Genomic DNA, 13,587 nt, shown 5'->3' with positions numbered 1-13,587 from the left:
CGAGACCAGCCCGCGCCGCAGCCTAACGGGCCGGGCCGGGCCGGGCGCCCCGCGCCGAGCCGAGCCGAGCCCCGGGCGGGCTGGGGGGGGGAGAGGAGGGCGGGCAGGAGGGAGGGAGGGCGGGCGGGAGGCGGCGTCTCCTTTAAAAGCCGTGCGGGGCCGCAGCCCGCTCCCACAGGGCGGCTGTGATTGGCGCGGGCCCGCGAGCCTCCGGGGTCGTGACATCGGCGCGCAACAAAAAGCCCCGGCGGCGGCGCCCGGCCACCTCCGTCAATGGTGCGGTGCAGGGGCGGGAGCCGGGCACGCCTGCACGGCGCGCGGAGTGTGCACACAGAGCGGTCCCCGTAGCGCTGCCGCCGCCGCCGCTCCACGCGAGCCGCGAACAAACTACTCCCCACCCTTTTTTTTTTTTTTCTTCCCTTCCTCCCTTTCCTTTTCCCTCCCCCCCTTCCTCCTCCTTTCTTCTTTCTTTTTAAGGCAGCGGAGAAAAGTCAAGCTTCATCTTAAATGTTGCTGCGGGAGTCTCAGTAAATGTCCATCTGTCTGATGCTGATGATGCAAAGGACATTTTTTAAAAGGAGCCTTTTAACTCCATAGACACATAGGCACCCATTCACGGGCAGGCACACGCACACACACGCGAGGAGGAGGAGGAGGAAGAAGAAGAAGCAACAACTTTCTGATCGCTGCTTTTAAAAGGGAGAAGCCCTTCCCTGGCTGGGACTTGCCTTCTGCCTCCCAAGCCAGCTGCTAAAAGTATGTTTCTGAGGCGGACCGTACTTCAGGGAACTTCTATTTTCTGCTCGGCAGCTGTAGAGGAGCAGCAGCGAAGTTTGGAGTAACACCAAGTGATGCGGGAAAAACACCCCGAGAGCAGAACACCCTCCTGCAGACACAACCCCCGCTGCTGCACACAGGTATAACCCCGGCGGTCGCAGATCCGCTGCAAGCCTTCTCCGCAGGATGACTCCGTGGGCCACGGCGGAGGTGCTAGCGCTCTGGAAGAGAGAGGGGGGACGGGACACTAGTCATAACAGTAATAATAATCCAGCGCAGAGTTTCACGGGGGAGAAGAATATCCTGTGGGTTTGGCTAAGGACGTAGCAGGATTTCCCTCTTCCCCCCCCCCCCTCCTTCTTCCACTCCGCCGAGAGAAAACACCTCTGCCTCTCTCTGCGCGCGGGGAAGCCTCTGCCCCGCCGCGGAGCCGGGGAAGCGGCGCGGGCAGGGGCGGCGGGCCGGGCCGGGCCGGGAGCGGCGCGGGCAGAGCGCGGCGGCAGCGGACGGGACGGGACGGACGGGCCGGGCCGGGCCGAGCCGAGCCGGGCGCACACCTGTGCCGCGGCGGCCGCGCTGACAGCGGCCGCCTCCTCCTGCCCTCAGCTCGGCCCGCTTTGGTGGCGGATCGCCCCGCTCCCCCCGCCCCGTCCCGTCCCGTCCCGTCCCGCCTCGCTCCCTTTGATCTCCTGCCATGGGGATTTTCGTGCCTTTCTCCGCCGCGCGCTCCCTCCGAGCACCTGAAACCTGCCTGCCCCGCGCCGCCTGACGGGGCCGGCGGCGGCGGCGGCGGGGGGGAGGGGGGGTCGGGGTCCGCGCCGCGGCCGCAAAGCGGGGGGATCCGCGGTGGGAGCCACCTGCGGGCCGTGCCCGCGCGGCGCCACCGGCTCCCATCGCCTCCTCCTCCTCCTCCGCGCAGGTTGATCATGGTTGCCGCCACCCGCTGCCTCCTGGCGCTGCTGCTCTGCCAGGTGCTGCTGGGCGGCGCGGCCGGCCTCATGCCGGAGGTGGGCCGGCGGCGCTTCAGCGAGCCGGGCCGGGCCGCCTCGGCGGCGCAGCGCCCCGAGGACCTGCTCAGCGAGTTCGAGCTGCGCCTGCTCCACATGTTCGGGCTCAAGCGGCGGCCCAGCCCCGGCAAGGACGTCGTCATCCCCCCCTACATGCTGGACCTCTACCGCCTGCACGCGGGCCAGCAGCTGGGGCAGCCGCCCGCCCTCGGCTACCCGCTCGAGAGGGCCGCCAGCCGCGCCAACACCGTCCGCAGCTTCCACCACGAAGGTAGGTGGGCAGGGGGGGGGGCCGCGGCGGCGGTTGGGCGCGGGCGGGGGCCGTTGGCGGTTGGCGGCGGGGGGCGGTTGGGCGCGCGCGGCGATGGCGGCCGTTAACGTGCGCGGCCCGCGCGTGCGGCCGTGCCGGGCGGCGAGCGGCCGCGGGACGGGGGAGGAAAAGGGGCCGGGCAGGAGGAGGAGGAGGAGGAGGAGGAGCGTCGGGGGCAGACTCCTGCCCAGGAGGGCATGCCTGCGCTCGGCCGCTAATGAAATGCGTTTTGTCGAGTTTACAGGAACGGGGGTACTCGGTTTTGCTTTAAAAGCCCCGCTTAGAGGACTCTGAAGTTTCTGTTCCTGACGCGCTTATTCAGCAAAGCGCCTTCCTCCTCCCCCTTCCCCCACCCCCCACCCCCCCCCCCCCGCAGCCGATGAGGGGCCCTTATTTTATTTATTTATTCTGCGAAAACAGACCTGCTCCAAATTAAGCCTTCCCACAGATAGCTTTTCTTTCACAAGGCCAAACACCAGGAAAAAGCTCCCTAATTCACAGCTGAGCTGGGGTCGTTTGGGAGGTTTCTAATCCTTATCTAATCCCCGTGAGAGATCAGTGAAACAGTCGATTGTGGCGTTTCCTCAGCGGCTTTCTTGCCCCCCCCGTTGGGTTGAGGAGCACCTCAGCCTAGACCTGAGCCACACCACGAAGGAGGCGGGCGGGCGAACAGGCTGGTAAAAGCCTGGCTGCCGGATTTCAGGTGCACCCCAAGACCTCAGGTAACCTGGCCGAGCCTTCAGCAAGGTGCCAGATGGCTCTGCAGAGGCCGCGCGAGGTGCGTGCCCACCAGAGTGCTCTGGGGTCCCCGGGCACGGCCATCCCGTCCTCGCCGGGCCCTCGGAGGCGGCAGCGGCGCCATGTTGGCCCTGTAACGCCACCGCCGGCTCGCGCTTTGGTGAGGCGCTGAGTGCCTTCGGCTGCCTGATGCGCCCGCTTGCCGCTTCGGTGACTGACTAAACGCACGCAAAGGAGATTACCTTCAAAAGGAGGCTCTCTGGGATAGCGGCGTGTTTTTGTTTTCTTCCTCTCGCCCCCGCTCCAGTGACTGACTTAGTCGGTGCGCTTGCCCGGACTGAGGTGTTAACCATGGCACGGACCGGCCCGTAGGGTGGATGACCTGTGCGTCACTCGCGCGCTCCTGGGAAACGCTTCCCTATGCTGAGGCTCCGGTGCTGTCAGCCAGTGGCCTCCCTGTAAAAGTGATGAAAATGCAGTTTCTCCGTGCTCTTTACCCTGAAACGGCGATTTAAAAAAAAACAAACCGTAGGGTTAATGATTCTGATCGGCAAAGAAGGCGGCCTAAGATAAGTGGATGTACTGGTTAGTGGAGAGCCGTGTAATGCAGAAGGAGATGAATGGTGAAATGTAGCCTCACACTGTTCGTCTGTGTTCCTCTATGTGGAAAGCAAACACTTAGCAATGAAGGGGGAAAGCCGGTGCATGGGTCGTTCGAGTTAAATACTGCAGAGCATGTGACTGAACGTGGTAGGCAAAGCTCTAAGCAAAAGAGGAGCTGTGAGGGCAAAGTAGGTGGATGCAGAAATATGCTCTTTTAAGTAGTGTATAACAAGGTAGCGTATAACAAAGATTCTCTTTGACATAAGAGGTATTATTTAATTTTCACAAAAAGTTAGAAGAAAATCACTTGTGTGCCTCAATCTTCTTGTTGAGTTCTCACTCTATATTATTGATTGCACGAAAGCTCAAGTTTGCTTTGTGACCGTTCAAAACATCTGTATATTTACAAACGTAGATCTGGGCCTGAGACACTGTATGGCTGAGCATTTCCTTATGCAACAAGTCTTACTGAAATCAACAGGGAATAATGATATCAGTAAGAATTGCTTGTACCACTCATGGTTTCACTTTAAAAAGTGACTGTTTCTCCGGTATGCTTGATACCAAGAGTAAAAGTCAGGCTTTTGGAGAGATTTGCTGTGGCTAACACTTGTGATTTCTTTAATAGCTGTCGCAACAACATCCTTCCTAGCAACCCTACATACATTTTACCTTCCCTAAAGTTCCATCCAATTATTTGCTGGGTGAAAGGGAAGAATGGCATGGTGTTGAGGGAAATCCTTCTGTCTTTGGAATGCTTCTCTTCTTCAGAACCAACTTTGTTTCCTTATCACTGTGCCGCCTATCAGTTTTAGCAGCTGAACCATTCTGCCATGCTTTAGGGCCCTTTTGAGTCAACGCTAGGGCGTGCTTAGTAAAATGCCATTGCAGATGTTGAATTCACGGCCTCTAATTATGATCCATACATTAAGATTTGTAGGTCGCCTAAATTGCAGAGCAATATTTTTTGGAACGGCCTTTAAGGGATAGATGTTAAAGCTGTGTTCTTGTAAAGAGCAGAAATGCAATAATTACCTTAAATCCCCAATCATTTTTAATTATTCTCATCAGACCTCCACTGACTATAGCGCTAATGTCTTTCTCACTGCTGTCCTTGAATTCCAAAGTAGTGCTTTGTGCTTCTTGCCACTTGTTATAATCACCCGGAATGTAGAAGGCACCAGCATTCAATCAAAATGCATAACAATGAACGAAGCATTCTTAACTTCGTGCTATAGGTGCTTGCATAAATAAATAGAAGGACAAGGGAGACAGTATTTTCCCTCTGAAACTCTTTCAGAACTTGTGTGTTACAAGTGTTAACTGTCATTTGAAAGTTGCCAGCAGTAGATGTATCTGAAGGGTTTGGTTGCTTCTCTCCGTTCCTGATTTTTTTTTTTTTCCCCTCTCTTTAATCACATTAGAAGTTTTGGAAGAACTGCCAGAAACAAGTGGGAAAACAGCACGGCGTTTCTTCTTTAATTTAACTTCCATCCCTAATGAGGAGTCTGTCACCTCAGCTGAACTCCAGATTTTTCGGAAACAGGTGCACGGAGCCTCTGAGAACAACAGCAGCTACCATCACCGTATTAATATTTATGAAATTATAAAGCCAGCCACAGCCACCTCTAAGGACCCTGTCACAAGACTTTTGGACACCAGGTTGGTGCATCATAATGCAAGTAAATGGGAAAGTTTTGATGTAACGCCAGCTGTAATGAGGTGGATTGCACATGGACAACCTAATCATGGGTTTGTGGTAGAGGTGGTTCACTTGGACAAAGAGAACAGTGCCTCCAAGAGGCACGTTAGGATTAGCAGGTCTTTACATCAGGATGAAGATAGCTGGTCTCAGCTCAGGCCATTATTAGTAACGTTTGGGCATGATGGCAAGGGACACCCGCTTCATAAAAGAGAAAAGCGTCAAGCGAAACACAAACAGCGTAAACGCCACAAATACAGTTGCAAAAGGCATCCGTTATATGTGGACTTCAATGATGTGGGGTGGAATGACTGGATTGTTGCCCCACCGGGGTATAGTGCCTTTTACTGCCATGGGGAATGTCCTTTTCCACTGGCAGATCATCTAAACTCAACAAACCATGCCATTGTTCAGACTTTGGTCAATTCAGTGAATTCCAAAATCCCTAAGGCTTGCTGTGTGCCGACAGAACTGAGTGCTATTTCCATGCTCTACCTTGATGAGAATGAAAAAGTTGTATTAAAGAACTATCAAGATATGGTTGTGGAGGGTTGTGGGTGCCGCTAACACAGCAGATATATTAGACAAATACAAAAAAAGCTGACACTTTAATATTTCCCAATGAAGACTTTATTTATGTAATGAAATGGAAAGAAAAAAAAAACACAACTATTTTGAAAATATATTTATGTCTACAAAAAGTTGGGAAAACAAATATTTTAATCAGAGAAATATTCCTTTAAAGATTTTAAATGTATTTTAGTTGTACATTTTATATGGGTTTAACCCCAGCACATGAAGTATAATGGTCAGATTCTTATTTTGTATTTATTTACTATTATAACCACTTTTTAGAAGAATAGCTAATTTGTATTTATATGTAATCAAAAAGAAAAAAATATAGGGTTTGTACATAATTTTCCAAAATTGTAGCTGTTTCAATTGTGTGTATTTAAGTTGAAAAGAATACATGGAACGTTACTATGGCAAAGTGCATAGCACATTTGCTTTCTGCTGTGCTACTGTTAAGGTCACAAGTTCAAGTCCAGAAAAAAGTGGATAATCCACTCTGCTGACTTTCAAGATTATTATATTGTACAATTCTCAGGAATGCTGCAGGGTGGGCTGTCCAATCCATGAGAACTGGCATCCTCTTTAGGTGGAAGATTTGGATAAGAACCAGACATTGCTGATCTAGTATAAATACTGCTATTCCCAACTAATATGCAGTGTGAATATAAGAAAGGCCAATAGAAATCCTAGGGGAGGTATGGGGGGGAGGGGACTGAATCCTTTCTAGACCTACAGAAAAGTGAATGTTTGCTGTTTCCTTTAAAAGTCCTTCCTTTAAAAGTCCTGGCCAAATATAAAATAATAAAAATTAAAATGTCATCATTATTTTTGTCACTATCTATACTAAAGAGGAATAATTATCTTATTTGTACTGGCCTGTGTCTTTAACAGTTGGAAAAAATGTTTTATACTTCCTTAGCTCACTTCTGTGGAGTGCTATAGTGAAATTAATCTCCAGTTTTTGCCCTACGTACAGCAAGGTGTTGTCATATGCAGTCTCCTATCTAACCTCAGCTGACAGTTTTGCTGTTTTGCGGATTAGCCTGTCTTCCTTTCCAGGGTTTTGTGTTTGAAAGCGTTTTTTTCTTTAAATATTTTTTAAGATAATAAATCGTAGAACTCTGGTATTTCTTTCTGAAAAGTGTAGTCTGTAAGAAAAAAATGGTTCACTTGTGCAGTAGTCACAAGGATAACCTGTGTTTGCATCTTTCTCTTTTTCAATTCTTCGTATAAAGGGCAAAAGCATGATTTGCAGTTGGAAATCACAGCATTAAAGTTAATACTTACTGTGCACATGGTACATTACAGGACTGGCGTGGCAGTCTGCTAGTAAGCTGTAAAACAGGGGGTGAGAACACTGAGCCTGGGTTGCTTGTTGCATGGAAGTTGTGCCAAAATAGTAGAATAGCAAAGCAACTTAAATTGGCTTCTTGCTGATATACTACAAAGTGCCTGAAGCCAGAAGCAAAGTGAAGTCATGTTAGACTACTAGTGGTAAGTTCTTGCCTATTCCAGGAGCTTTCAGCTGTACCTTGTGAATATATAGTGACTCTGTGCTCTTAGCCTCCGGAGGTGTCAGAACCCCCTTGTGCTCCCTTGTGCCCTGATAAATGGATCCAAAACTGGACTTTGATGAACTGAGTAATCCCTGAAAGCCGTATGTTCGCTTGTCTGTCTACAGGTCCTTTCTAAATCACCTTCTGGAATATCTGATTCTGGCCTACTTCTGGCTAACCTTTTATTAATACCAACCTTCTCCTCTTTCCCATGGCCCTTCCCAAGCTTCTCCTTTTTGCCAGACTCCTCTGGGCTCCAGTGAAGGTACTAAATAGGTTTGTTGATCAGGAGGACTGACTTGATGATCTCTTCCTTGGCTGCTAATCATCAGAAAAAGCAATTGGTAGAGAAGATAGGAGAGAAAAATGACAGTAGTTTCCTGTTGGTTGCTTCCATTTCTCTTGTGAGCTTAAAAATATTTTAGGCTAGCTATAAGCTTCTGTGGCAAGATAAAGCTTAATATATTATTCGTACCAGCAGTATTTTCAATAGCTAACAGAGCGAATCACCGCTCTGCAGTTTGGCTTTGTTTATTTTTGAGAGATAGCTGACATTGTCATGCTGATGCTAGATAGTAGCCTACAAGCTTGCTGGGTGGACAACCTCCTATTTAATTTTTTGAAATACCAGCACTGTTTTCTTGGCCATTTTAATGTTTTTACGGTGGCACTTTCTCTGTGTAGAATTTTGGTTTGCCCTTTACTTATTTAAAAGGGCACGCAGGTTTCATTGGTGGTGAGCGAGTTTACGGCCGTTGTCAGCAGCAGGCTCTGCCACAGTGAAGGTTCTGCAAGAATTCGTTGCTTATTTGCAATGTATAGTTGTTCCGGTCGAGTCACAGCAGCGCTAGAGTACTCTATAACTTGGACCTGCAGAAGCTAGGCATAAAGTGCTGAAAAATGCAAGACTGCATCATTTCTATGAGCAGGAAAGGTAGGATCCCAAACCTGCTGAAGTCACCGAAGACCCCATGGCACTTCTAACCAGATCCTAAATTCTGATGTTGCTGGGCTTAAACTTCATGGCTCCTAGCTCATCATATGTAATAGATTGAGGAAGTCTTTTTAGAGAGTGGCGATTGCTTTACTTCTCCTCTAAGGCATGAGAACATGTTGATGCTAATTTTGTTTTAAAAAAATTGGCTATGGCGCTTGTCTGTGGATGAGCAGTAGCTGGCTTATGGCATGATGCTGCATTCCTTATGCAAGCAAACCTCCTGTTGCTTGACAAAGAATTGCATCCTTAGTAAAATGCACTGTGAAGCCAGTGTTTAATTGTAAACATAGTAAGACTCACTCCTGTGAGCATTTCTGTACCTGCTTAGTGTTAGTCACAGAATTGTCAGTTCCATACAGAATTTGAAGAGGAAATAGGCATGCATCAATAAATTTCTGCAGAATTGGCTTCGTAATGTGTCCTTTTAAATCCTTAACCCCTTAACCCTTAAACTGGAAATGTGAGTATTGCATTGAAGAGTTTGTTTAGGTTTAAAAAAAACAAAAAACACGAAAAGCGGTTTTGTGTATTTTTTAATGTGAATAGTGGAAGATCCTCATAGAGATTAGTTGCGTTATGTTCCTGAACTCTGCTGAATAGTATTGATGATCAGAGAGCCCTCCTGAAAGTTTTGGGCTTTCTGTCATCTTCAAAGTTTGGTAACAGCTGCTAAATAGTCCTCCATACCAGGGAGAGGAAAAAAAAAAAAGGCAGTTACTGCAGTACTATCAGTACTCTGGTGCTTACTTTAGTACTTATTAGTGTTCTAGGGCTCTACAGGAAGAAATGAATGTGTTTTTTTTTTTCTTTTGTCTCAAAAGAAGAGAATGCAGAAGATCTATCTATAAGACAAAACTACCTTTGTTACCCCATAACCTGTTTCTCCTAAACATGTTGCTTCTAGGCACTTAAATAATCTATATAGGCAGAGATTGTGATAGATAATGTCACCCTTTGTGCATTTCAGATAAGCATCTCTCTAAACACAAATGTGATCAGCATCTCTTCTTGTCCTTTTGAGACTCAGTAACAGCTTTGTCGAGTGGCTTGATAATTTTTGCGCAAAATACAGTTGGACTGCTGTGGTCAGCAACATATAAAAATGACGTGGGAAGATCTTCAGTTGAGGTAAGCTCTCCTGAGAGCATTGGCCATTTCACCAAGCAGGGTCTGCTCTGCTGTGCTAACTTGGGCTCATCATGATCAGGCACTGAGACCTTTCCTGCTCATGTGTTAGTTGGGCTTGTGAGTCCATAGCATATCACCTGCTTTTCCCCCTGCTAGGTAGTTAGTAGCCTTTCATTTGTGCAGTCTGTACTGATGAGGCTTGGAGAGGAACATTATTTGTTTATTGTACTCCCAGCTCTGAAGAAGGAGCTCATCTGGACTACATTTGCATTACTTTGCTGTGCTACTAGAAGAGAATAATTATTGAACTATTTTATTGTACAGCTATTCCTAAATTGTTGATTTGGGTTTATTTTTTTTTTATTGATTTCAGGAGGCAGCTAATTGCCATATGGCAGCTTGATGTTAATGTTTTATGAAGATCAGGAAACAAAAGTTTATGAAAAGCTTTTGTATAGTAACTGCAGAGTTTCAAGAACTGTTTTATACTTCCTGACAGTGCAGGTCTGGCTTAATGGTTTGTTTTTATTGCTTAAGAGTGTAAACCTTTCTTTAGCCGATGTGTGGAAATTATATCCTCATCCCGCATTACGCATTTCTCATTGCTCATTACTCATTCCCTGCTTTCATTTCTGCCATCTGTAATCAGAGCTTTACTGTTTCAACTGCATGCAAAATGCTCCTGTCCTTTGCACACAGTAAGATACTTTTCCTTAGCACTCACCCACCCCCTTCCAAAAAAAAAAGAAAGGGGGGGGGAGGGGGAAGGAAGGAGGGGAAAAAAAGAGAAAAAGGAAAAGCCTACTCTGTCTATATTGTTTTTCTCTGTTTTGGGTGGAGTCTGTCTTAGATTCTGGTTGCTAGATGGTTTCTGTAGTAACAAGCAGAGAAAAATTCAAGACTGAAAAGGCACTTTTAAAGGTGCCATATCTTGCCTGAAGTATTATTTATCTAATTATGAATATGGAATGTTTCTCTTCTCTTTCGTATTAAGGCTACCTTTTCCCTTTTGGTAGGGCAGACTGCTGCTATGAGACCTTGATTTGTTGTGTTCTTACAATATGAGGACATGAGAACCACGAATCTTGTTCCCAGTTGACTTAAGCTGCTCAAAATAATGATGAAAAGCCAAAGGCATTAAAATGTATTTTTAAAGACGTAATAAATGGTTGTTACAGGCACAGACCACTTTGTTTGTTTTTTAGTTACGTAGGAAAGAAAAAAGAAGCTAGGTTCAGAGGGATATTTGGAGTTTACGTGTTCTTGCTGTAAGAGAAGTGTTGGATGAAACTGACAGTCTTTTATTTTGTTAAATTACTGTGTAAAAGAAAATATCATAGCTCCTTCATAACATATTTTTATGCTGCTGTACTCCACATCTTTTGTTAATTTCTCCCAAGAGATTTTGCAGGTGTATTAGGAAGTAAAAGTTTGTATGCATCTACACGTTTGACTTGCTTGGGCACAAAAAGGATGAGAAAATTTTTGAAGGTTGGTTCTTTCTTGTCTTTCCAGTACTAATCCTTCATTACCTGTATCCTTGACAGCTGTGTCTGCAGCAAGCAGTAATGATTTCCTGAGGTGGAGTTTCCTCTCTTTTTGGAATCTAATCACCTGGTGGTGCCCTCTGGGATCTAGCACCCTTCAGTCCACAAGCTCTGTGCAGTGGCCACTTAGAAAAGCAGGTACACTGCTTTTGTCCCAGTTCTGTGTTCTTTATGGAGGCAATTTTGTCCCTGCCTTCAGTTGTCATCTTAGCTTGGTAAGAGTCTGATGGTCTGGACCCACCGCATGCAGCAAAAGGTGCCTCTAACACCAGGGACTGAGTTTGTAAGTTGCCAGAAGTCTGAGGGCCAAAGCTGATTTGCATCTGTATTTGCATAGTGCTGTGAAGGCGCTCGGCTGTAATACCTGCCCGGGCTTGTATTGCCCTCGATAGATGAGCAGAGGCTGAGAGTTGTCCGACTTCTCCAGAGGTATGAAACTTGCAGTGGGTCATCTGGGTTCTCAGCTTATAAGGCAAGGGAGCAATTAGATGTATTTTTGCTCTTCAAAGTTCATTCTTGTAGGGACTTCTGCAAAATATGCCTGGCTGTCAGTATAGAAACTAGACCCAAGCCATGGGGTTAGACATGCAGTTGAATACATTGGCCTAACCCTAGAAAAGCAGCAGATCTATGGCTGTTAAGTTTGAAAAGAGGCAAGGATTTTTGTGGGAAGAAGTTTGAGGTGAAAGAAGTGGAGAAGGAGGACACATGAGCTTTTGAAGTTGAAAGTGTTAATTATGTCTGAAGTGACTTCAGGTATAAAGATCAGAGCAGCAAATTGATAACAGTCTGAAAGTTCAGGTTCCCACAACAGCTGGACTGTGGCAGATTTATAGTTTAATGAGGCTGCTAATCCCATTAGAGATTAAATTAAGAAGGTCTTTCTGGGAGATCACCAAAAAAACTATGAATATTGTACTGTAGCTTGAATCGTAATGCTAAGGCAGCGGAGAGCTGACATGTACTTACTGAACTGCAGGATACTGTTTCATTCAATGTGTCTCGTTGAAACAAGGCATTCAACTCCAGCAGTGTTTCACTACAAACGGAGGCAAATGTATTATTATTATTATTACTGCTACTATTACTATCATCATCATCCTGTAAACAACATGCAGATTAAAAGATGGAAATATCAACCAGATCTACAAATCAGCATAGCTCTATTGACTTCATTCTCAGATAAACTGGTCCTTTTTATTAAAGCAAATCCTCAGGAGGCAGGGAGAGCGCATATAAATATAATGTATTTAAGGTAACTATTGATATAACTCCAGTAGCTTGGAACTTGCACAAAAACATTTTTTATGGCATCCTGCACACCCTAGTGATGGGAAAGTGCTCTATGGAATAATGACTCTGTAACCACAGACTTCAAAAGTATAGAATGTCTGCGGCATGATGGAAATAGCTGTTTCCACATCAATAATATACACACAGGCGTATTGAAGCTTAATTGCAAGGCCAATGGTGATGGGAGGGGGAAGGGGGAGGGGATATCTGACGACGGCTGCACCAAACATGCAGGCTGAGCAGAATGCCTCTGCTTTACAGGCAGAAACAATGATTCATTTCATTATAATCTTGACTTTTGCATTTTTCTCATGACTTATTGATAACTTTGTATGGGACTTCATAGACCAAAGGAGTTATTGACTTGGTAGGAATTAGGAAGTGAGAGAGGGCATATATTATATCTTAAAAACATCGGACTCACTGACAATTGTTTTCATTATTCTACTTAAGGACAATTCTGACACATTTTTTCTCCTTGCATTTTCTCTTTTCATTTGCATGAAAAGACGCTGTACTTGAAAGCAGGCTCCCACTTTAACAGCCCAGCTTTTTTGTTTGTTTTTGTGAAAAATCCTAATCCCCTAGTTGCCATCATAGTATTGACATGAAGGCAGTTTTGATGTCACAAACTGTTGCTGTTGGACCAGGTCCTAATGCATATGGAGGCCCTTTTCCCAGTCCTGACAGTATAAAGGGGCCTTATATAAATAGGAAGTGGGCCCAATAGCTTTAAGTGAAAAATGAGGTTGCGTTCTGCAAAATATTACTTGCGTTATTGATACCCTTTTATTCTTATTGTTTAAGAGATAGATTACTGACATTGTAGGGATGTTGTCATTTTTCTTGGTACTGCTTTCAATGTACAGACTATTGGCAATTTGCAGGACTCTCTCAAGGCTTCCACTGCTGGAGTCCTGTGAGTATACAATGGAAGCTGAGATTCTTGAAAAGAGAATTTCATCACACTCTCTGGGGAGAAGTCTCAAAGTGTAACCTTGAGACTCAAAAAATCAGAAGCAAATAAAATCAAAATTCTCCTTTAAAAAAATTTTTTAAAGCCACTAGTGTTTTTAAAGTCCATCAACATTTTTGATTGCTTAGGATTAGCGATAACCCGTGTTCTAGGTACTGTTACCATTGAAGGGAGGATCAAAGACGGATTTTTGTTGATTTTTTTTTTTTCATAGTTACTTATTAACTACTTTTTGACACATTGGGCAAAGAATTTTTCTGGGTTTGCAGACAAAAAGATTTTCATCTTTGAAAATATAACCCAAATGTACCCTAGAGGGCAGAGTCATTTAGAGAGAGATTCTGCACACCTGCTGAATTACTGATTCATGCCCACTGCAG

At 46.0% G+C, this 13,587-nt stretch overlaps 1 protein-coding gene across 1 annotated transcript; it reads left to right on the top strand.

Annotated features, from left to right (window-relative positions):
• The first annotated feature begins 155 nt into the window (after positions 1 to 155).
• Positions 156 to 9,217, top strand: BMP2 (bone morphogenetic protein 2). Its single transcript, XM_068940312.1, has 3 exons — positions 156 to 917; positions 1,697 to 2,055; positions 4,860 to 9,217. Exons 2-3 carry the CDS (start codon positions 1,704 to 1,706, stop codon positions 5,702 to 5,704), a joined length of 1,197 nt encoding a protein of 398 aa, XP_068796413.1. The 5' UTR covers positions 156 to 917; positions 1,697 to 1,703; the 3' UTR covers positions 5,705 to 9,217.
• The last annotated feature ends 4,370 nt before the right edge of the window (positions 9,218 to 13,587 follow it).

This window comes from Struthio camelus, chromosome 3, assembly GCF_040807025.1.
Source record: "Struthio camelus isolate bStrCam1 chromosome 3, bStrCam1.hap1, whole genome shotgun sequence".
In the NCBI taxonomy this organism is placed as follows: Eukaryota; Metazoa; Chordata; class Aves; order Struthioniformes; family Struthionidae; genus Struthio; species Struthio camelus.
This window is presented reverse-complemented; position numbering and strand designations above follow the sequence as displayed.

Bases quoted from the DNA above. Each gene is read 5' to 3' on its own strand.
- BMP2 (XM_068940312.1), top strand. From the start codon at position 1,704: ATGGTTGCCGCCACCCGCTGCCTCCTGGCGCTGCTGCTCTGCCAGGTG. The intron at 2,056-4,859 runs GTAGGTGGGCAG...TAATCACATTAG, and splicing joins CCGCAGCTTCCACCACGAAG to AAGTTTTGGAAGAACTGCCA.